The sequence below is a fragment of the Bufo gargarizans genome, chromosome 1 (genome assembly GCF_014858855.1).
Source record: "Bufo gargarizans isolate SCDJY-AF-19 chromosome 1, ASM1485885v1, whole genome shotgun sequence".
NCBI lineage: Eukaryota > Metazoa > Chordata > Amphibia > Anura > Bufonidae > Bufo > Bufo gargarizans.
The window spans coordinates 506,437,323-506,463,061 of NC_058080.1; the positions used below are offsets into that span (position 1 = coordinate 506,437,323).

Below are 25,739 nucleotides of genomic sequence, written 5' to 3' on the forward strand. Positions count from 1 at the left end.
ACAATTTTATGGTAATTCTCAAATGCTGTCGTCGGCAATATTTGAAAAGATGTTCACCAAATTATTAAAAGACTAGCCTGGGTTTCAGACCAAGGAACACTACCAGGTACTAACTAAGCTCAAGGCGAATTCATCAACAATTTGTAATTTAAACTTATGGCATTGTTGTCCAGAAAGATGATCTTCACAGATGAATTGTGAATGGAAAAGCAGTTTTTCTTGCTGGATGCCACAGGAGAACTGAATCATCATCTTCTCGACAAGTAAATGTCTGATCATGTAAAACATTGGCCTGGCCATTCCATCAAACCATGAAGTAGTCCTTCTACTATCTGGCTCATAGAGGGGGGTTCCAAGCAGAAGACATCAGTATGCCATGACATCAGTATGCACTAATAGAGTTTACCCTTGACAGACAACCCTTTTCAGTCCCTGCATTTTTCTATGACAGAAAAAAAAAAAAAAAAAAAGTAATAATGTATGTATAATACATTGAAACCCCTTTCTTTTTTTGGTTGGAGATGGGGAATAGAAAAAAAAGCTATTCTAACTGTGCTTTGCTAAGGAGAGTGTCTTCAGCGGTTTACTGAGCACTAAAGACGCCCGAGTGTAACATGCAGAGGCTTCCAGTCTGCCCCTTGTCACTACCCCAGGCCCTGACCATGTACAAATGCCCTAACTATTACTGTCCATTTCCCTATCTGACTTCTTACACATATTCGTCTTCAGCACTCAGTAGAAGACTTAAAGGCTAGGTACACCTTTGGTTGCAATTTGTATTATTGCATTGTACTTATTTTGAGCTAAAAATAATTTTTTCAATTGGTCTTTAGTAAAAACATGGAATACTTTTTTGTGAACAGAGCTGACATGCTCTACTAGATGCCTGTCAATTTTTTTGCTATCTCTGACATTATAAAAACACTCATTTTAGCTCAGTACTTATCTTACTGATAAGAATGAGGCTTAAATAAGTGTTTATGACCTCTTACTAGTTTAGAGATAAGGTTTATTAGATGACCTGTACTAAGTGAAAGTACCAGTCACATAGTAAGAAAAACAATTAACCCTTTGTGACAAAACGGCTCAATATTTTTAATAAAGTCCAACTGAAATTATGATTTTTAGCCCAAAATTTGTAAAATGCAATCATAAACAAAAATTACCTCCAAAGGTGTACATAGCCTTTAAAGATAGACTCTCCTTAGTGTTGTAGAAATATTAATAGTTGTAATCAGCTGGCATCAAAGTTTGTGTAAGGAAAAAGGTAAATCTCTCTGCCCTCAGCCGCAGTCAGAGCAAGACCCAAGTGTTACCATATTGACTGAATTCTTGCTGAGCACTCCTCTCCTCCCTGCTCAACCTGTTCCTTTTATTTACTCACAAAAGGTGTAAAAGGGGCTGGCCCAAGACAAGGATACAAGAAGTGATAACATACAGGAAGTGATGACATATCAAAGGACAGGGAGGGGCAATCAATGTGGCTGGGCAGACAATGCACACACCCCATCCCTGTATAAGGAAGGATGAGTCATGTCCATTGTCTGACCAGCCAGGTGGCCGCCCACCCCCCCATCACTGTCAGCATGGACCTCATTCAATACTGCTCAAAAGTGATCAGTATCTAATAAAGATCATTCTACTGGTTCTTATAGGTTTGAGATTATCTGCGAGACATTGCTACGGCTATTGTCAGTATCCGGTACGAGTATACCGACAGAACGACCACCGATGCTAGATTGCAAGGTGGTCTTAACCATGAAAACGAGCAGTGTATAATGTGATGCAAAAATGAATCCAGCCAGCAAAGGGGACAATATGGATAATAACAATACTTTAGTAAGTTGCTTGTATTAACTTTCTCTACATAATAAATGCTATTTGCTGAAGTGACACAACCCCTTTAAATACTAATTCTGTTCTGTTAATTCATCATTCATGGCAGTGATACTGAAGAATACCAAATTCTTAGATGGGGCAATAGCTAGAAGCACTCTTTTACTGAAGCAGAATCAATCTGTGCTATATTAAGACTGCATGGGACACTAAACAGGCCAGAGCTTAGCAAAGGATTAGCTAGCCTAGGTGACAAATCCATCCCAATATGTTGCCATGGAGCATCGGATACAGATAAAAGAAGGAGCAGGCATCTGTATAGGAGACTTGTTTTGGGCACATATGACAAAGGAAGCAACAACATCTGGGAGGCCACCCATAGCATCTGGAAATTAGGACTTGCATATTACGAGATCTGGGATATCCCAGAAATATAAATTTATCCCCCCATGCAATAATCTGATTTATTTTGGACACAGGAACATGTCTTCCCCCGAGGAATGTCCTTGACCAGGACAAGGCTCCACTGAGATGATTTTATTGGGATCAACAATGGGACAGGGCTCCTCCACCCAGTTTGCAGTCAAAAGAACAAGAAAGGGCATCTGCTTTGATACACTTCCTGCCTGCAGGAAGTGTAAGATGAAATCAAATCAGGCAAAAAATGGTGACCATCAGGCCTGACAGTGATTAAGTAGCCATTTCTCCAGAGCCATCTTGAAAGCAAACAGTTCTCTGTCTTCAACTGACTAATTCCCTTCCGCTGAGGATAAGGATCTGGAGAAACAAAAATGCAGGTGACCCTCTTACCGGAGTATCCTTTCTGGGTAAGGATAGCTCCCACTCCCACAGAGGACATGTCCATCTTCAGGAAGAACTACTTTGAGACATCTGGACGGTGCAGAATAGAAGCTAAAGAGACCTGCTTGAGAGGCAAAAATGTTCAGCCTCGGGTATCCATTCTTTAGTGTTCACCCCCTTTTGAGTAATGGCAGATATAGAAGCAGTAAGGGCAGAAAAGTCAGAGATGATTTGTGGGTTGTAATCGGCGAAGCCTGGAAACTGCTGTATGGCTCACAGGCCCGTTGGACGAGGCCAGTCCAGAACTGCAGTTCTCAGGGTCCACCTCAATACCTTGATCTGAAATTAAATCTCTCAAACAGCAGGGATTTTTTTTTTCTCCAGAAAATGTGCATTTGGTAGCTCGAGGCACTACCTGCTGCCCTTGGATTGGCCAACACAGCTCACATGAACAGTACTGGCTAATTCAAGAGCAGGGCTGGACAAGCAGGAAGTGTCTTGGGTTACCTATGCACAACAAGTATCAGATCCTGGATGGTAGAATAGGAGCCTGAGATTTGGAGCATCTGCAGGTAAAAAAGATGAAATGGAGGTCACCAGGTAAATGTCCTGTTCAGTTCCCCATATAATGTAAAAGGTTGTTTTTTCCCCCTAGAACTGCAGGGTTGCTTTTCAACAATGACTTATGGAACACATTATGAATCTTCAAAGCCTGAGACAGTTCAAGACGAAAGGCTACCGGCCCGGGTTAATAATGGCAGTGATTTTATACCCAACTTCCAAGAAGGTACTTTCAACTTAATGTTTCTTGTGGACAGCCACACAGAATCACCACTCTCAGGTCTGGACCATTCATAAGTCTCTTGTCAGCCATATGTTTATACTTGTTTCCCATATTTTTTTAGATTACTTCAACTTAATGTTTCTTGTGGACAGCCACACAGAATCACCACTCTCAGGTATGGACCATTCATAAGTCTCTTGTCAGCCATATGTTTATACTTGTTTCCCATTTTTTGTTTAGATTATTTTACATTTTCTGCCAAATAGATGAAAATTGTTCCTTTTCAGGTATACCAGAAGTCCCCGTACTAGAAAATGTGCCAAATTGCGGGTGGCATCCATATGCCACAAAAATGCTGACTTATCAGTGGACTCCTGTCTATGGTTATTTATGGAAAACTCTGCTAAAGACAAAAATGAGGACCACTCCTCCTGGTTCTCTGAGACAAAAAATCTCAAATAAAGTCTCCAGATTCTGGTTAGTGCATTCAGTTTGTCCGTTTGACTGAGGATAAAAGGCCGACGAGAAGGACAATTGTACCCCCAGACGAGTACAGAACGCCTTCCAGAATTTGGAAACAAACTGAGTCCCCCATTAGGAATACCATGTAATTTCACAATGTTAATCGACAAACACTTGTGCCAGAGTTTTAGCATTAGGTAGACCTGGCAATGCTATAAAGTGCGCCATTTTACTAAAGCGATCAACAACCACCAGAATCAGTTTTTCCTGCAGAGTTTGGTAAATCTGTGATAAAATCCATGGATAAATGAGTCCAAGGTTGGGACGGGATAGGCAACGGATGTAAAGATCCGGAAGGCCTAATATGTGTCACCTTAGCACATGCACAAGTACTACAAGCTGACACATAGTCCTCAACACACTTACGCAACCCCGGTCACCAGAATCTACGAGAGATGAGATCGACAGTGGATCTGCTCCCCGGATGTCATGTGACAACTGTAAAGTGATGTTCCTTGCACACCTTGTGACATAGCTCAGAAGGAAAAAAAAAAAAACTTCCCCGGAGTGCAAAAATCCGGTGCATCTCCCTGGGCCTTCAACATCTCTGCCTCAAGGTCGGGATATAGGGCGGATATTACTACCCCTTCAGACAATATCGGACCAGGATCTTCCGAATCACCCCCCTCCCCCAGGAAAGCTATGTGACAAATCATCCGTCTTGACGTTCTTAACGCCAGGGCGATAGGTGACAATGAAATCGAATCTGGTAAAAAAACAACTACTATCTGGCCTGCCTTGGGTTCAGTCACTTAGCCGACTCCAAGTAAGCCAGATTTTTGTGATCAGTAAGCGCAGTATTAGGATGAATTGCTCCTTCCAACCAATGACGCCATTCCTCAAAAGCCGACTTAATGGCCAACAATCTCTATTACCCACGTCATAATTCCTTTCTGCAGCCGAGAGTTTCTTAGAGACGAATGCACATGGGTGCCATTTACTAGGTGAAGGACCATGCGACAAGACTGCTCTTACCCCTACCTCGGATGCGTCACCTTCCACAATGAATGGCTGTGTCACATCCGGTTACACCAGTATAGGAGCAGAAGCAAAACATTCCTTCACCAGTGAAAAGGCTTGTAATGCCTCATTAGACCAAACAGACATCCGATGTGATGTCCGCTAAAGGTTTATCCACAGTCGAGTAGTTAAAAATGAATTTACGGTAGTAGTTGGTGAACCCCAAAAACCGAATAAGCGCTTTCAGATTTTCGGGTTGATCCCAGTCCAACACAGCACGGACCTTCTCTGGATCCATACGAAAACCTCAAGATGAGAGTAAGTAACCCAGGAATTGCACTTCCTAAACTGCAAATACACACTTCTCCAACTTAGCATACAATTTATTCTCTCTTAGGATCTGTAACACCTGTCTTACATGTTCTGATGAGTCTCCATGTCTGGAGAATAAATTAGTAGGTCATCCAGATACACAACAACTTTCCCCACCAGATGAGGAAAGATATCATTAACAAAATTTTGGAAAACCGCAGGAGCAAGAAATAAGGAAAAGACACTTAACTCCAAAATATTCAGACGAGTAGGAACTCAGAGGAGAACCAGACACCAGCTCTTCGCAACCAAAAGGAGCTATAAAGCGCATTGCCTGATGGGTGAGGTCAGACTAAATAGAGGAGTAGGAATTACCACTAAAGCTACACCTGAGACAAGAGGTGTAGTCAAACCCAGTAACAACACAGAAGATTGAAACCAGAGAGGCTGTCAGATCACATCACGTGCAGCCAGTCTCCTAGATCTTCTGACCCCTGTCACAGAAGAGACCGTGATTTTCATTGGTATCGTTTTGGAGTAAATTACGCTTTTTGATTGCTTGCTAATAAGTTTTTTCTGTGGCAACTAAGTATAAATGATCAATTCTGTATTTTTTCTTTTTACAACGTACACAGTGGGGAATAATTTACATGATATTTTTGTAGTATGGGTCGTTACGGACGTGGCGATACCAAACATACGAGGGAGATTTTTATTTTGCATTTATTTTTTCATTGCATGTATTTTCAATGGGAAAAAAAAAATGCATTTTTTTTTTTTTTTTACTGGAAGGCGTATGGGTGGTCACTAAGGGGTTAAGTTGCAAGTGACAACAGGTAGGTAAGGCTGTCCTTAGCAGTTGATGTTTGGCTGAAATGAATAGCATAATGCGGTTTCAAATGCTTGTTTATGTCTTTGTGGTTTTTGATAGTAAAAGAACCACTGCTCTGTGTTGCCTTACCCATATACATGTAATTAATACAGCTATACACCCATTGGTAATGTGGAGTATACAATAATAAAATAAAGTGCAACTTCTTTCAATTGTATAGTTTTACATAAGGGCATAATAAAAAACAAAAACACCAGGTCTTAAAATTAGGTGAATACAACCTCAGGTAAACAACTGCACATCAGCAAGTGTGACCACCTCTATAAATAGAGGACGCTTTGGCAGTTTGCGGGTCTGGAGCATTCAGGCATGTGTGTTGATACAATGCCTAAGGAGAAAAAACATGAGTAATGATCTTAGAGAAGCATTTGTTGCTGCCATTAATCTAGGGAGGATTATAAGGCCATTTCTAAACAATTTGAAGTTCATCATTCTACAGTAAGAACGATTATTCACAAGTTAACATTCTAATGTGTGTATCGAGGGAGATGACAATTGGGTGAAATTTATATTTTCACCAATCTTTTTGTTCTCCTGGAAGGTGGCCAAATCAAACATGTAGGTGTATGGGGAAGACGGGAAGGAGTCATGAGAGATAGCTGTCGGCCAAACAATCATGAATGTGTATGGCCACCTTAAAACTCTACAGGCCTCAGTTGGCATGCTAAAGGTTCAAGTATATGACAGCACAATCAGAAAAGTGAACAAGTATGGCTTGTCTGGAATGGTTGCCAGGAGAAAGCCTTTTCTTTTTAAGAAGAACATGGTAGCACTGCTTCAGTTTGCAAAGTTGCATGTGAACAAACTCCAAGACTTCTGGAACAATGTACGTTGGGCAGACCAATGTTGAGATGTCTAGCCATAATATACACAGCCACGTTTGTTGAAACCAAATAGAGTATCAGCAAACACCTCATACGAACTGTTAAGCATGGTGGTAGAGGGTGATGATGTGTGATTGTTTTGCAGCCACTGGACCTGGGCACCTTGCAGTTATTGCGTTGACCACAAACTCATCTGTATACTAAAGTGTTTAAGGGTCAAATTTGAGGCCAACTATCCAACAGCTAAAGCTTGGCCGAAACTGGGTCATGCAACAGGACAATGATCCCAAGCACAGCAGCAAATCTACAATAGAATGGCTGAAAAATAAAAGAATCAAGGTGTTGCAAAGGCCCAGTCAAAAATCCGACCTCAACCCAATTGGAATGCTGTGGTGAGACCTTAAAGGGATTCTGTCACCAGCGATTTTCCTATCCAACTGTTTGCAAAGCCACATAGCTGTGGTTCACCTGATTAAAAATATATTTTTCTTTAGTTGATTCGAGGTTCCATTCCCAAGGGGCTGGCCACAGAAAGAGCAGAGCTTGGGTGAAACAAGAGCAACAGGAACGCCCTTATTGTACCACAGGCCTATTATGCATATTAAGAAAAAAAAGTCAGAAGTCGGGAACAGAGACTTGGATCTACGCAAGAAAGAAAAACAGTATATTAATCAGGTGAACCTCAGTTATATGTATATGAAAATAGTTGGATAGGGAAGTCGCTAGTGACAGAATTCCAGCAGCATTGGCTGCGACGGCTTCGCAAAACCAGTATAACCATGTAGCTGTACCCTTATAGAACTGTGCATAAACAAATGCCTATAAACCTCAATGAGCTAAAGCAATGTTGTAAAGAAAAGTGGGACATAATTGCTTCAGAACAATGTTAGACATTGATAAAGTTGCAGTTATTTCTGCAAAAGGTGGTTCTACAAGCTATAGATTCACGGAGTGTAATTAGTTTTTCATACATGGCTTTTCCATTTTGGATACATTTTTGTTGAATAATACAATCATTCGAAAAATGAAATTGTGGAACTGGTTAAATTTTTAAAAATTCATTTGAGGTTGTTTTTACACAATTTTAAAGACCTTTTATGGACCAAGGGGGACATTTATTAAGACCGTCAATTTTCATTCCGGTCTCTCTGCGCTGGAGCCCGATGCGCCAAAGTTATGTAGAGGCACAGGCCTCTACATAACTTCGGGTCTTGCTGCCACCAGCCATGCTTTAAACTATGCCAGCTCCCTTGCTGGCATAGTTTAAAGTCATTTTCCAAGCCATAAATTGGTGTGGGAAATGATGAATGAGAGTGGCTGGCCCATCCCCCATTCTAACCACGTCACGCCCCCCTTTTCCGCCACTTCGGAAAAGTGGCGTGAGCAGGGTAAAGGCACAGATTTTGTCGGGTAAATACACCATAAAGTGACGTAGTAAAAATAAATATTTGGGCGGGCATTTATTTATTATGTCACAATTACAGATGACCTTTTAGGGGAAGATGTCTGCTATTGTTTATACACACACACACAGTAGTAATTGGAAGAAGCAATAGTTTGCTCTAAACAAGTGTTTGGTTCTGTAGGGGGTAGTAATAGCGGTAGCCAAAGCAGCACAGTATGGACCTTTTCAGACAAGGCAAGAGATGTACAGTTGTGTAAGGTATAAAGTAATCGAGGCACCAGCAGTACAGTAAGGGACCTGACAGACAAGGCATGAGATGTGTAGCTGTGAAGGCGCAGTAGCAGGGGTAGTCGCTCCAGCAGCAGTACAGTATGGAACATGATGGACATACAGAAATCAGCAGTAGCATCATTGGGCTTGTGATAAATAGACACTGTCAGCCATGGCATATCTATTTATTAGCATCAGTCAGAGATGCTGAAAATCCTCACAGATCCATTTTTTACAAATGTAATATTTCTAAACTTGGGCAATTTTGCCCACTTCGGTGTGATGACACCACCTGCTGCACTGAATCTCTCTCTCTGACAGTACACTAAAGGCTGGAAAAGACAAGTTTACTGATTAGATAACAAGGTATTTGACAAAAAAAAGAGAACAGTTCAGATATGAGTAAACCTGGTTGTTCAAGCGATTTCTATCACTTTGCTGATGTTTGCCAGGTTAGTGTGACCCTTGAATAAACTGTTTAATCATGTTCAACAAACTGTATTCACTACTGCAGCATCTGATAATTGTTGCAGTGGTAGCGATGACGAGAGGGCAGCGACTCAGCGGTGGGCAGATAGAGGACTCCTGGTCAGACACACGAGCAGCCGACATTTCTTTGGTGAAAGCTGCAGCTGAGTACAGAGTATCCTGGTAATAAGTTTTGGATCCTTTTAAGTATCAAGAAAACATTCCCCATTCTGCTTTTATACAGAGAGTCTAAAAGCTTGGCTAGCCAATAGTCATCACTGTGCTTGATGCGAACGATATGCTCGTCAGCACATAAGGAACAAAACATACAGCTTGCCATGCTCGCCAGCATGCCCAAGGACCTAGTTGTTTAAGGTTCTGTCCTGCAGTGCAATGGATGGTCATGGTCAATGTTGCCATCATCATGTCTGCCATAACAAGTGTCAGCCTTGGCCCCTAGCTATCCTTGGGAAAACTCCAGGTCTTCTTGAAGCAACTTCTCCACTTCCTCCTCCATGCGACTTTGTCTTGGTCCTTAACAGACAGAGCGGAAAGCAAGATGTGGATGCTGTTCTTCTTCATCTTTTGGAGCTATAGCGTGTGTGGTCTAATTCAAATATCAGGGGGATGACATCATTGATCCCACTGATGTTCCTACTCACAAAGGGCTTCTTCAAAGGGGCAGATAATCATTAGGATTCAAACGCAAGCAATGAAAGATTGCATGTAAATGTTTCTAATGATTGAGCGATCATAATTTGTCGTTAGTGATTTGCTTTATGTAAATGTGCATTGAGTGCATTGTTGACGAGAGAGAGCCCCATGTAGGCAGGCGTATCAACGATTATACGATCGAAAAAAATCCTACATTTTACACAATAATCCTGTCATTTAAATACTAGTTGTCTGCTAGAACGTTTGGTTGGTAGTCACTTAGTATGACATACATCCCTGATGAGTTTCCACTGCCTGAGCTGAAAAATAGCACATGCTATCTGCTTTGGTAGTCTGCTGCATGGTATAATAACTGACTGCTTTACACTGCTTTTTACAGATGGTCCAGCATATGCAAGGTGGAATACCAGAGAGTTTCAACATACAGATCAAGGAGGGACAAAGGCTGACCGTTCTGTTGCTATAAATCCCCTAAAGCACATGAGGATGTCTGAAATCTACATACCATCTCCTGGACATAGCCAGCATCTTATGTATAGAATATATTTTCAAGAAGCACTGCACCAAAATAAACTGATCAGGTGACCCAATGGAAAAAACTGCTCCTTGGTGCACATTAGCAACTGATTTGCTGTGCAGCTTCTCTTGCCCAGGCACATCAATTGTAAGACAACATGGCAACGCTTCAGTTTATACATACACTACTCACAAAAAGTTTGGGATATTTAACTTGCAGGTGAAATTTTAGGATGAACCTAAAATGCAATCTCACTTTTGAATGCAGATGTCCAACTGTTCAATGTTTCAGTACTTTTTGCAAGACTTACTGTTCTCTAACAAGGAGCTTAACGGCAACATTCACAACAGGTGTTTAATCCATGAATTGCCCAATAAAGTTCCTGGTTAAATTAGAATTGGTATTAAAACAGTCCTCCTCATCACGCTGTTCACATTTTGACATCATGAGACCAAAAACAACAACGAACAACTGATCAACCGTACCTTGCAATTGAGAGGCTTCAAGCAGGATGTTCTCAGACGGAAGTGGCCACTGAGAGTGTCGCAGAGTGTCATCAGCAGGTTGCAACACAGACCCAGGGAGACTGGAAGAGCCACAGGAACGCATAGAAGTGGATGTCCTTTGGCCACATCCCACACTGATAACTGCTCTGCGGAACCGGATGATGAATGCCACATAACTCCAGGCACATTTAAGGGAGACGAGAGGCACCAAAGTATCACATCAGACCATTTGAAACTGTTTACATCAGCATGGTCTACGTGAAGATGACCTGCAAGGGTACCTGACCATACCGCCAGGCACAGGAGTCATCACCTTGCATGGGCCAGGGAGCATCTATGCTGGAAGAGGGACCGGTGGGCCTCAGTGATGTTCACAGATGAATGTCGATTCACGCTGAGTAGAAATGATGGCCGCCAACAATGTTGGAGACATCAAGAAAAGCTCTGTGCATCAACCACTGTTTGTCTTTGGTGGTGGTGGCGTTAGTGTGGGCAGGTTTGTCTAGTCAATACAGAACTGCCCTAGACTTTGTGAATAATACAGTGACTAATCCATACTACTTGAATAACATCATGAATCCAGTCATTGTTCCTTTGCATGAATAACACAGGCCTAGTTTCATCTTCATGGAAAACAATGCACCAGCTCATGGAGGTCATATCATTAGGGAACAGCTGCTGGAGACAGCATGTAACACATAACCTGACCCAAGAGAGAGTCAAAAAGAGCCACCCCATAAATGCACATCCAACAATAAGAGAATATTAAAAATATATATAAAGTTTATTAGACACAACAACAGACACGCATTAAAAAATTGTATACAATATAGAACAAAGTGCGGTATGCAATAAGATAAATGTAACCGACACACACAGGTCCACTGGGTTACCACAAATAAATGTATGCGTTATCAACCAGCATATACAGCAATACAATGAATCCCATAAAGCAAATGTAAGGTAAGACCACTAGAGATGAGGATAAGGACAGACCGACATAAGGTCAAATATCAAGAGCCAAACCCCAAAGTGTGGGAGTCACATGATCGGCGGGTGGAACGCATATGCGTTCCACCAGCCAAATCACAGCCTTCTGGCAAGATAGGAGGCGGGGGGCAAAACTCTAATGAATAGATATATGGTAATGCAATTATATAGGGCCACAATGGCAATCCCAGACAAGCTGGTGAGCAGTGAGGACGATATTAGAAAACAGGAAGTGGAAGGCACGTGTGATTTACTGTGGAGCGCACTATGCGTTCCATTGCGGCACCTGACTTCCGGTCACGTGCCTTCCACTTCCGGTTTTCTAATATCGTCCTCACTGCTCACCAGCTTGTCTGGGATTGCCATTGTGGCCCATTTGCTTTATGGGATTCATTGTATTGCTGTATATGCTGGTTGATAACGCGTACATTTATTTGTGGTAACCCAGTGGACCTGTGTGTGTCGGTTACATTTATCTTATTGCATACCGCACTTTGTTCTATATTGTATACAATTTTTTTATGCGTGTCTGTTGTTGTGTCTAATAAACTTTATATATATTTTTAATATTCTCTTATTGTTGGATGTGCATTTATGGGGTGGCTCTTTTTGACTCTCTCTTGGGTCAGGTTATGTGTTACACGCAGTTGCACCACCCCTTGCACTCCCTGAACTATTTGGTGTGCCCCCTGTCTCATTAAATCAGCTGCTGGAGACTGGGGTACCTCCAATTCTCCAGACCTGAATCCTATTATAAAACTATGGGATCAGCTCAGTTGCCGTGTAGAGGCTCGTAACTCTGTACCCCAGAACCTCAATGACCTGAGAGCTGCCCTTCAAGAAGAGTGGGATGCCATGCCTCAGCAGACAAGTCAACTTGTGAAAAGGCATGAAGCGTCGTTGGCAAGCTGTAATTGATGCTCAAGGCCACAGTCATGTGCTGGAGACCCAAGGCAGACCTCCGGGACGTCAGGGAAACAGGACACGGCAACACAGACCAGCAGCAACAAATAGCAAGAGCTGCAGCAGGACCTACAGACGTACGCACAGGCGCACTACACAAAACAGCGGGTCTGGACCCACTGTGCCATTGACTGGCAATACTCTGGAGGAACATAACTAAGCAACTCCCTGGTATTCACTAGAGCCTCAGATGGTGAGGATAGACTTGAGCCAGTAAAGTAGTTGCCAGGGGCTACTCCAGAGCAATCCCTGAGTCAGTGGCAGCCAGGAAGACCAGGAGGTACCTAAATAAGGTATAGGTAACAGCAGGAAATGTAGATAGGCAGACAGAGACAAAACCAGGAACAACGGCACAAAAAGAGAGAAACACAGATCAGGGAAACAAGGCACAGAACAGGCCAGAGATTCCCCCTCTGGGAAAGCCAGGGACCCTCTCACGAAGGCAGGACACAGAACAGATAACAAACGGAAGCAGTTAAGCACTGCCAGTCTATCGGATGCAGTTACGCACTGCTAGGCGAACAAGGAACAGAACAGGAACAAAACATGACATACTACAGGGCAGGTACAGAGCAGAACAGGACATGACAAAACACCAAAACAGAGCAGGTATAGACGAACAGAGACTAACAATGCAAAACCAGGTGACACCACGCAGAAGGTTAACTGAAACCCCAGGACAGAAGCGAGGTGCTTCACCTAGCCAGGCACAGACAAGACTGAACCAACCGAACAAAAACTACCAGAACCCCACAGCCACCAGCAGGATAAGGCTGGATAACGAGGGCACCGGGAAAGCCCCACCCAGGCACAGGCAAGGGGAGTTAACCCCAACAAAACCAGAGAACAGAACAAAAGACACACAGGCTGCTGCCCCCGCAACAAGCATACATGGAGACCACCGCAGCCAGTACGCCAGAACACAACCAACCTGTGACACCACAATCAGGGAAGCATCACGGGAACAGCAAGCATCCCGAGACACAACAGACACGGGCAAGTTCAAGACACCGCAGCCAGCACGCAGCCCCAAGCAACCAGCCTGCACAGTTTACGGCCTGCACCAGTACGCAAGGGAGCATGCAGCCAGCCTACACGGAAAACTGTCACAATGAACTGCACTGTGACAACCAAATGACAAGTTATTGAGACATTGACATTTTCTGTGGGGGTATACCCACCACTGTTGTTGGCTTTTGTTTTAATAAATTGGTTCAGATGAGGAAATCACCACTGCGTGCTTCTATAAATTTCACCCAAAAGCCAAATATCCCTAACTTTTTGTGAGTAGTGTATGGAAGGAGGAAGGTGGAGTGGAAGCAATGCTCTGTTTCTGTTGCGGATAGGAGGGTTTCCATTGAGGAGTTTGATAAGCAACTTGTGTTAATACCAGAGCGGCATATATGTGGAGGTGCCAATAACACATAACTTCATTGCTGTGGTGCAACATGGCCACTGCCACACCAGCACCTGGATCTGAATACTTCTGAATACTTCAGTAACTGCAGGTAAATTTTGTATAGCCTCAGAGTTATTTAATAAAATGTATCTTTATAGCGCCTCATGCTTTTTGTTATTTTTCTTATTTCTTTGTCCAGCTAACTGAGAAGTCCCAGAATGCTCAGTTTTATCCTTCAACTGCCTCCTGAGCTGTGATAGGGAGAAAGCTCCAGCAGAATGGACATCCCCAGGAGCTGCAGCAGAACAGACACACCGCTTGAGCCATATAAATCTAGCAGAGCAATGAATGAATGAATGGGGAGATCTCTGGATCCATGCGAGTACCTCTGTTAACTGCATCCCCAGCAACTTGGCCAGGTGGAACTTGCAGTTCTGTCTGCATAGAAACTGATTACTGAGTGCATTGTTTCTTGCCCACAAATTCCATTATGGAGGACGGTTGATGGAGTGGAGGACAAGTAGTCTGAGACGGAGAAGCAGTAGGTGATGATGCTGATGACAACAATTACAAAACTATACTGCTCATGGATGTGACCTGACTGAAAGAAAGCAGGCGATGATGCCTCGTGAGCTGTATGACAACTATAGTTCTGACATTTGTGCTAGAACGCCCATGGCTAATTTTCAGCTTGTACAGCTTACACAGTGCCTTGGTTTTGTCTGCAGGCACTTTGGAGAAACATTCCCATACAGGAGATACATTCACAGAGCCACTAGCAACTTAGTTTGCCTAATATCTGACACATTTTTAGCCAAATAGCATCAGCTGTTCCTGAGCTGACCAGAAGCAAAATTTACATTGGCATTGTTTTGTCCATACGTTGCCTTTGCTCTTTATTGACATAACTACGCTCCCCTCCTCATCATTTTGATCTGGTTCTCAGGCACTGTCTAACATACAATCCTCATTAAAGTCATCATCCTCCCCACCACTTTTCTCAGACTGTGCTATTACATAAAGTCCTTGCCCAGCAGTGAAAAACTGCTGACAACAGAGGGCTGGGAACAGCAAGACAAACATACCTTCTGTGAACTTTCGCATCAGGAGTAGTGAGAATATTAACTTTTATTCTGCTGGGCACAACGCCTGCAAGAACCCTGTAGGAGGTGCTTCACTGTGAAGAAAACCCTCTACTCTCAGCTGTTTCACAGCCCCTCCCTCTATGTGATAGCTGTAGTGGTCTCCTGGTTAGATCCTGACTTGCTCAATCATTTGTTCGTAAGGAATATAAGGCACTGCCAGAGATGTCTAGCCACAACTTTCACCCTATTGACAACATATACATGCTCGGGTTGGGGAAATAGGTTGGAGAGCTAACTATGGCTATTTTAACATCTCTGGCTTAAATTCTGGCAGGTCGTTTTAGAAGAGAACAGCCTGGCAAAATTCTCCGGGCCCGGAGAATTCTTAAATTTAAATACAGAAATATATGCAGCTAGAAATACTATCAAACAAGTTGTCTTTACACTCCTGACCAGCCAAGGGGATCCAGGTTTTCCTTTTTCTATCACAGGGGGAGATTTATGCCATTTTTGTGGCGTGAAAAAGTAGCAAACTGCACATTTGCGACTTTTTCCACCGGTCTCACCAATTTCCCTAAAAGGGAGCTTGGCAAAGGAGGAACTGTTGGCCCTGCCATATTTAACATCTTTTACGCCAGTTTCTGGCGTAAAAGAACACTGAAATCTACTCCAACCAGGGACTGGTGTAGGCACCAATATAGGTGCAGCATCCAGCAGAGCACGGTCTATGACAAATCTGGCCAATAATCTTTTAAGGCTAATTCATTCAGAGGTTTTGGGCTGTATGGGACTGATTAGCAAGTGACCCAAAAACTTCCATAAAGGTGCCCATACACATTAGATTTAAAGGGAACGTGTCACCTGGATTTTGTGTATAGAGCTGAGGACACGGGTTGCTAGATGGCCACTAGCACATTTGCAATATCCAGTTCCCATAGCTCTGTGTGCTTTTATTGTGTAAAAAAGACCATTTGATACATATGCAAATTAGCATAAAAGAGTCTTACTTGTGTGACCAGAGAAGAGTCATATTTTCAAGCTCTGACTCATCTCAGGTTAATTTGCATATGTATCAAATCATTTTTTTTACACAATAAAAGCACACAACAGAGCTATGGGGACTGGGTATTGTAGATGTGCTAGCGGCCATCTAGAAACCCATGTCCTCAGCTCTATACACAAAATCCCGGTGACAGGTTCCCTTTAAGCTGACCAAACTTACCGTTTTTCCTTTCCGTGAGGCCAATCAACTAACACATATGAAGGTGTAACTACTCTTTCCCAACATAAGATGTAGGAGGAAATGCCCATAGCAGGCACATCACTATCGGACGAGCCTAGCAGTGGATTATACAATTTTTCCATTGAAAATATATACACAATATTTGGAATATCACATGGAAAGACCTGAACACCAGCAAACCAAACTGATTTCTGATGCATGCAGAGGTCAATAAGAAAGCAGACAGTTCTCGGCATGAGAAATACTCACGAGTTAGTGTGTAGATATTCAAAAGTCAACTGAGCACGGTTTAGACTACTATAGTTCGTAAAGGCCATGACTTCAGCTCTCCGCAACAAAGTCGCCTAAATATAAAAACGCGTCAATGGCTGGTCTTTCAAATCACATAAATGGACCTCGCTGCAATCGTACGGTTTTCTGAAAGCTCTTCTAAGGGTCAACAGTTACTGGTGGTGGATCTCGCCATAGTCGAGACCCATAGTGGCAGATCTATGTTTTACACCAGGTCCTTGGTATCTGCAAATAAACAGAATTGGTCAAAGTTACCAATAATATTCCATCACTTATATCTACTTGACATTTGCAAACTGGCAGAAAGCCCTTCCATCACTGTAAATGTCCAAACCCTGCCCTTTCATCAGTGATATGCTCTCAGCCCTGATGAACGTTTCGGGATGAAATGAAAAAATAAAGCACACCCACCTTCCACCTCACAGGTGCTCCTAAAACCGAGCGTCCAACTAAACTCTACGCTGCGCCCTTCTCCATAAACCCTATTACACTCACGCTCTCACAGCTCGGTTTCCGGCGAGAATGCCCGCCCCTTCCGCAGTGCGCAAAGTTCGGCAGTTGCCGCCCAAATGCTCGCGAGCGCGCTCCCGTTAGAAGAAGGGAAGCGTCTGTACTGGGCTGACGTAAACGCGGAAGAAGACAAAGACCTACAGCCGTCTCCGGTCAAAACCTGCCTCTTGGCTTTAGGGGCAACGTTCTTTCACGTTGGGCATCCGTGAACCTTCCAGAAACGCTTCACCGTCTCCACACAACGTCTCTTAAAGGAATGTGAAGAAAAGAGGACGACCGAGCCAGGAGCTGCGTCACCGGGACTAGACCACGCCCAGCGGGGCACGTCACAGTCAGGAGACCCCGTAATTGGGGGAGGGGGAGTGTAGAGTGCGCGCTGTGCAGGGCGGTTGTTGGCGAGCTGCTGGCTCACGGCTCGTTCTCCGGCGGGATGTACCGGGCGAGGGGAGGCAGTGTTCACGTTATAGACCCGGCGTCTGTGTAGGCTTGTATAGGCGTGTTTTCCGTGAGGTGATTGAACTAGCGGCTCTGTGCTTTCCTGTAGGCGAGATGACTGCTACGTGTCTGGTATCGCTTCATGCCGTGTGTCTATAGGGGAAACATGGCTTTTATAGGCGTGTTTTCCGTGAGGTGATTGAACTAGCGGCTCTGTGCTTTCCTGCTACGTGTCTGGTATCGCTTCATGCCGTGTGTCTATAGGGGAAACATGGCCGACGCTGCAGGAGCGGGAGGAGGGGTTAGTATCTGTGAAGTTAGGCGGGAGGACGCCTCTGACAGGAAAGGCAGTGTCTGTCCAATGCTTTTCAGTAACTCAGGAATGAGTGGAGGTTTTGTGTCGTGGAGGCGAGCAGGGTTAGTCCAGTTTTATGGCTTGAATTTAATATTGTATTTTTCAGAATTGATGTACGCTCTTTGTTAACTCGATGTGAATATATAGTGTTTAGCTGCAGCGTTTCAATTGCCTAAAGTACACTTTGTGAAGAGAAAGAAATGGAAACCTGTTTTACTAGCAGTGAGCCCCAGCATCCAGGAACAGTGCATTTTACAGCAGTGATTCCCAGGCTGAGATGCCAGAAAAGTCTCCAGATCATGAAATATGCCCCGCTATGGGAGAAGGTGAACATGGTGTCTGGGTTTTCCAGGATGGCATCGCCTAAATGTTCGCCGCAGACATCGGTTTTATGGCTTTTAGAAGCGCTCTCAAAACTAAGGCTTAAAGAGGTTATGCCATGATTGATTGGGGGAAAAAAAAAGAAAATCGGACAGTTATATAGTACACGACTATACCTTTCTAATAAAGCAAGAACCAGCCCTGTACCTCACCTGGATCCAGAGATCTTCACTTTTGCTGCCTGAGCTTCAGTCTGGCAGCTCAGGGTGTGTGTCCTAACTGCTGCAGCTCTCTCCCTGTAACTGCCACAGCTTCTAACAGAGCATATGGCTGGTGGCAGTTGAAGATTTAAACTGAGCCCGTTGGGCCAGCTCAGCAAGACGGACAAACAGCAGGTGGCGCTATTCAGATATATTTTATTGAATAGCTAAGTGGCTATACTAAAATTTTAATTATGCAATTCCAAAAGTATTCAGATCGAGGTGCTGGTTTGAAAAATGTAGAATATGCTTCGTTACACAACCGATTTAATAGCGAAGAAAATGATGGATGATTTTCCCAATTCTTACGGATAATGGATGCTTTCTGTTAGCACTAAATATGCTTGGCCGGTTCATGGCATTTAAGTCTAAATAGGGCTTCCTAGCACCGAAGCCTGAAATGATTAGTTATCACAAGCTTTCATATATGTATAGTGGTCCCTCAAGTTAGAATATGAATTATATTATTTGGTTTCTGGATGACCATTGTATTTTGAAACGACTAGCTTGAGTCAAGAACTTACTGGAAAACTGGTAATTGGTTACCCAAAAATTGTGCCATCCTCACCTGTTGGCTAAAGGAGCAGGTTATCGTTGCACAGAGAGCAGTACAGGGCATGTAGTACTGCACTGTAAGGAGGAGCTACTAGACACCAGTTTTATCAGAGAAAAGGTTGATTGGTTGGATTTGAGTCTGAGGCTTTGTATGTTAAGTCTAGTTTTAACTTAGTTTGGACCAGAAAAGACCATGGTATGTTTAAAATATTGTATCCTGAGGCCATTGTATCTTCAGGGCCCACTGTAGATACATACATTTATCTTATTTACCGCATTTGATCTCCTTGACCCTTACTTGATGATAGAAGTTTACTGAATAATTGTTCTACAACAACAGAAATCAAAACTGATGAAAATATCCAGAGTGAAGATAGACTGACCAAAAATATGGTATCCTAATGAAGATGCTTGGAAGAGGATTGAGTGCTATACTGTTACCAGAAATCTAGCACGTGACTTGATGCTCCATATCCTTGTGGCCGCTAATATTTTTATGGCTGAACCAAGATGCACGACTTGAATAGTAAATCGTCTGACAAATGATGACATACAGTAGTTAACCTCCTGAAACCAGCTTTTCACAAAACCAATCCCAGTACACATAGACAAGATCTACTAGATATTTTGGAAGGGATAAAATTGCTGTTTCACTAATGTTCACCGTTATTACTGGAGGACTGTTGATAAATTGCCAGCTGATTTAAATTGTATTCAAATGTAAATTTAATCCAGCCATTTTGAGGTTGTCTGTATTCATAATATTAGTTTTGGGAGCCTTGCTTAAAACTGGATAAATCACAAGATATAACATGCATAAGTAATAGAAAAAGTGAAAGATGTTCAGTTGAATTTCATAGATGAAAGCACTGACTTCAATGTAGGAATAAAATTGGTCATTACACAAAATGCTTCCTTACTATTTTGCAGTTTTTGCATTATCAAAAGTTGCAAAGTTATTTGCAATCACTAACTTGTAAACTAGTACCATAAAAAGTAATCATTACTTACATCACAATTCATGTTTTGAAAGCTATATATATATTTTTAAATAAAATATCTCCAATAAGATCAAAGTAGATTGCCACCTTTTAATTCTGTATAGCAATTTCTTCATGTACTTTTATTAGAAATGTTTCATTCACAGTTGAGTATGCTAGTGGTAGGTAAAAACAAAAGAAAACTCCCACAAGCATGTACAGTCAATATCTCAAAGCTGTTGGTCCAAATGGCATGGACTACCCACTAGGAACTGGGGTATAACATTTATTCAAATGTTACTTCAAAAGCAAAGATAAAAACTCCCCAACTAAACAATATATGCAAGAAAACTGAGCTGATTAAGAAGCACAATTCACCCAGAAAACTTCTTAAAATAAAAAATATGTATATATACACTTACTGCTTGATGTTAGCTTAAAATTTACAGTAGCTTTTAAAACAGTCCCACTTGCACACTGAGATGTTTTTGCTTTGTCGCATGCACACTGAAAAGATGATTGCCTTCTCTACATAATCTAGATAGCTGATCATCCACATTGTTGCAGTGCTGCAATAATGGAGGACCGAATGTGTATTTCTCCCAACGCACAATTCTCGGTTTACAAATCAAGTCATTTGAAAAACAGTGTCCTGGAATCTTCAAAGCTAAAATAAGCAAGACCCAACATACCATAAAACCGCAACAAAGTTTAATCAGAAAAAAATGCTTTATTATACTCCCAAAAGTAGAAAACTAAAAAGGCTGATAAATTGCGGTGGGAAGAGTTTACATCAAGTTTAACATTATTGTGGTGGTGCAGCACAGTGGATTATTGTATACCGGTATCTACTCCGGGTGGCTAAGAAACTTTTTAGTCTGCAGTTGGAGAAATCCTGAATGCTACTGTGAATTTTACGGTTCAATCTTTGTTTTATTAAGGCATAAAATTATATGATATAACAAGAATATCAAGTACATAAGTATAAATAAGGAACAATTATTGGCCACATATGGGCCTTAGAGATAGTAAAATGTATGGTAAGCCAAATCATGTATGACACAACATAAAATAGGCTGATGGAGCCAGTCAGGTTGGTATAAATAAGGCATACATTTCCAATTAATTGGCCAAACATTCACATTAACAGGGGGAAAGGACAAGACAGACAAGGGCACAACATGTACATGAGGTGGGGGAAAAGGGTAGAGGAATGGGCTTAATATATCCTAGTCAGCCTTTTAAGAACTACTAAAGGGTATGGTGCCAGTTGTCAACCACCTTGAGAAAGAAGTAGAGGTGCGGAATTGGTTCCATGGATCCGAGGTCCTCCAGAATGCCGAGGTAGCGTCTTCTTCAGAGGCACTTAACTCTTCCATATGAACTAAAGCATACATGGCACTAGACCAGGTTACTCTTAAGAGACTCTCGGTTGACCGCCATTGGCAGGGAATTATCTGTCTCATTGCCAAAATGAATAATCGTAAAGCCCCTTTCTTAATCTGAGAAATTCGCCCTGGGAGTATCGATAGGAGAGCTAGAGAAGGATTAGGTATAATAGCAGTTTTGTATAGAGCAAAAATGTCACGCCATAAAGGAGCCACTCCAGGGCAATCCCACCATATATGTGTCATTGTGCCCGTTGCTGCGAGACACCTCCAGCAGACATCCGTTACCGAGGGATAAAACTGGTGTAATCGAACTGGGGTCCAATACCATCTGGTGAGAATTTTATATTTGAGCTCCTGCAAGATACAGGACACAGTTAATTTATGCGTAAAGATAAGAGATCGAGACCATTGGTCTACCAAGAAGGTGGAGCCCAGTTCTGATTCCCAGTCAGACATGAATTTAGGTTTAGCTCCATGGGAACCCGTGGAAGAGCCCTCAATCTCCCCAGAGTTCAACATGGCATATAAAAGAGATATAGCGTGTCTGGGTGCAGAGCTAGCCGTACACAGCTTTTAAAACTCTGTTAAGGGTGGGCAAGACTGTAATCCGGGCATCAGGGAGTTAACATAGCTTCGTAACTGAAAATAAAGGAGCCAGCGCCCAGGAGTCGAAGGTATAATATGAGAGATGTCTTCTAAGGGGAGTAGGCCGGACTGCGTGTATATGTCAATCAATTTAATTGTGTGGCTACTTCGGGGCCCAAGAGTCGGAAGTTGGTTAAAACCGACGGGTAGGCCTGGATGGCCTGTAAGTACTAAGGACCAGGGGCCTGTATAAGGTTGAGTTTAACGGCAAACTTGCTACTGTGAATTTTAAACTAACATTGAGCAGAGAGACTCTTATAGTTTTGAGTATAGTTGTGTGGACTGGTTTTAGGGCAGCTATGGCTGGATAAGTAATAATGTCACTGGAACAGCGGGGGCATATATATATAATATATATATATATTTAGTCTCCTGCTCTTATGTATCAGTTCTTAAAATGGACCCTTGACTGTGCCTATGTCACTTATGTAGTATGTAAAGGGAATTCTTCAGGGTATTATTCTCTGAGAGAAAAGGGTCTCTCCTAGTGACATACTCCCTTTATTCAAAGTAGTGGAGCAAGTCGGAATCTTAAAACACATTGTAATAAATTAGAAGTCTTTTGGTATGCTTTGGAACTGTGGGAGACAGACAGCATAATTACAAGTAGATGCTATGTAAATGTTACTTCTGTTTTTGTTTGACTATCTTTTATGTCAAAGTGACAATTTCCTCAACTGTATGTAACAAATTAAAGATATAATTATAATTCCATCAGCAGTACAGTAATGACAATAACATAGTCATAGCATTGCATTGCAGTTGCAAAGCATACAGCCATTTCCGATCTGTCGTTAGGCTATGGCTCTTTTCACATTGTATTATGTACGGAAGACAACAGTCAGGTAAGTATAGTTTTATTTTTTTCTAAGGGGTGGGGATTTGTTAATGAAATATATTTAGAAAAATGATCACTGTTAAATCATTAACAGATTTAACAGTGATCATTAAGATCATAATACCCCTTTAATATATATTTTCATGGGGCAAGACTGAAGATATGACACTTTGATACAATGTAAAGTCGTCAGTGTACAGCTTGTATAACAGTGTAAATTTGGTGTGCCCTCAAAATAACCCACCACATGGCCATTAATGTCTAAACTGCTAGCACACCTAAGAGCTTCACACAGTTATTTCTTAGTCAGGATAATGTTTGCCCACACACAGCAGGCTTTCCCAGAAATGTCTCTGCCAGATTGCAACACTTCCTTGGACTGCCCAAATGGCAGATTTATCCCCATTTAAGCATTTATAAGACCAGCTGGAGTGTGCAGGATCTACAGGCCTAACTGCAACATCTATGGGCAAATATGCAGCAGGATACCATATAGAACCTGTATGCCTCCATGCCAAACTGTATTTCATGTTGTGTCCAGGCTAGAGGTAGCCCAACAGGGTACAGGGCCTCCTTTCAATTATAAAAAAAATGTCCCCAATAAACTTATACTTTCGCTTCAATATTGTAAATATATATATAATTGTATTCACACATATAAAGTTTCATTCAATTACAGTGACCCCTTGGTGCTAATGTGACTTGTATTGTGATTATGGGAAAGTCATATGTAACAAAAAATCCAAGTGTGTCACATTTTTGCAATTCACATTTTGACCCTATTGACAATAATAAAATGTGATGCTGACTGACTATATGCCCATAAGAACGATGCAAGTTCCAAAAAACACAGTTTGACAAATTTGGTATTGAAGAACGTAATTTGCCCCAAATGCCTTTGGAATAGAAATTACTAATTGTGCGCCAGACCTCCTGATTGAATATTGATGCCTGACCTCACAAATGCCCTTCTAGCTAGATGGGCAAAAATTCACACTGACATATAGCAAAATCTTGTGAACATCCTTCCAAGAAGAGCTGAGGCTTTTGTAAGGGTAAAAGGGGCCCAACTCTATAATAATTAATGCTGGGAACAGGTTCCCCCCTGAATTTATTTGTTAGTCTATTAGGCCGGAAGCCTATGAGGCAGTACAAAAAGGCAGGCAGTCACAAAGCGATAATATCACCGAGATTGCCTACGCCGGGTCTCGCGTGGAAAATGACATCTGGGATGCAGGCTGAAAGAGGTCTGCAGCCTGCTCCATGGACAGCATTAAGGAACAGGACCAGGGTGTATTAGATTAAATTTTTTACCTAGCCACTTGGGCACATGTCTAATACTGCAGGACATTACTGGGGTGCCTGTAGGGATGTCTAGTAACGGGAGAACAATAGAGGGCATTACTATTTTTATTGGGGGATACTATAGGGGCATTATAAATATTTGGGGCATTATAACTGGGGATATTTTAGGGAGCACTATTTCTAGAGCAGAGTGGTGACATTGGGGAGCACAGCGAACACAATGTTGGGGGGGGGGGTTGAGAACGTAGGGAGTATGATGTAAAAGTGCAGAATCTAAAATGTCTATAATAAACTCTGCAGAGATGAGATGTTGCTGAAAGAACTCATTGTGTCGGTCTGCTATAAACAGGGAAGATAAGAACATGGAATGTCAATATTAGAGGAGATATCACTGGATATAAGAGTTATATAGTGTTGTATTCTCCTGTATGACTAGGCAGCATGCTGAAGGTAGGAATGTGCAGGGAGGGGTTGAACAAATGCAGGATGGGCCCACAAAGCTTCCCTGTATGGAGCCTTTAAATTCCTGATGGCAGCCCTACCTCCAAGTATATGAACTATGTAAATTTGTTAGTGAGACCTCTCTGCTTCATATGCCAGAGTACTAGGTAAATTGTTGCATTTAAACTGTGACCTCCTGCCATTTATTCTGCACCATCCAATGACCATGCAGGCAGCACTGAAACCATCCGACATGTTGAACGTCTGCATGGATTAAATACAGCTCCATCCTACTGTGCTTTCTGCTTTGAAAATTGGCAGGTTTTGTAGTAATGCTGTAAATGAATGAGGTTACCAACTTTTTTTATTGATTGAAAAGTCTCATGCAACTACAGTCCACTCCATAGGCAGATGCCTGCTTATTCCCTCTGTTCCTTGCTTGGCTCAAAATGGGTCAGTGCATACACTGTAATCCCTAAGGCACATTTTCCTAGAGGAGGGTGCCTGGGCAATAGGTTGTAGTACTCTAGTGTCCCGTTAAGGTACCATCTCATCTACTGATTTCTGTTAGTTTTCATATTTTGACCTTTCACTACCTGACCTCTGCCTGTTCTCTGTACTGACCATTCACTGTCGGCCCTGACCTGACTAATTACTGGATTACACAAATTCTACGTACCCTGACCTCTGTCTGTTTCCTGACTGCGGTTTTGCCTGACCCATTGGGGTTCGGCACCAATGTCTCTAGACCCCTGTAGTTCGGCCGTCAAAGCAACAGAGACTACTTCAGGTGGTGGTGGCTCATTTTTGCCCTGCATGCTACTCATTTTTGGCAAAAATAAATAAATATTCAATTCGCCTTTATTAAAAATATTGAGCTGTTCTGTCACAAGGGGTTAACTGGTTTTCTTTCTGACTTTCACTTTCATTTTGTGCCCGTCATCTAATAAACCATATCTC

General features: G+C 42.3%; 1 protein-coding gene across 3 annotated transcripts in view; it reads right to left on the reverse strand.

The window, feature by feature from the left end:
* MORC2 (MORC family CW-type zinc finger 2) overlaps window positions 1-20,266 on the reverse strand; it is a 107,737-nt gene extending 87,471 nt beyond the window's left edge. The window contains exons 1-2 of one of the 3 annotated variants that reach the window (XM_044275231.1): window positions 17,395-20,266; window positions 16,702-16,968 (exon numbers count right to left, since the gene is read on the reverse strand). In XM_044275231.1, the coding sequence (XP_044131166.1) occupies window positions 16,702-16,769 (68 nt within the window). In that variant the 5' untranslated portion in view covers window positions 16,770-16,968; window positions 17,395-20,266. Of the gene's footprint in view, window positions 1-16,701; window positions 16,969-17,154; window positions 17,277-17,394 lie in introns of those variants that run through there. The other 2 variants (XM_044275239.1, XM_044275247.1) reach the window with 2 other exon arrangements.
* Between the last annotated feature and the right edge of the window lie 5,473 nt (window positions 20,267-25,739).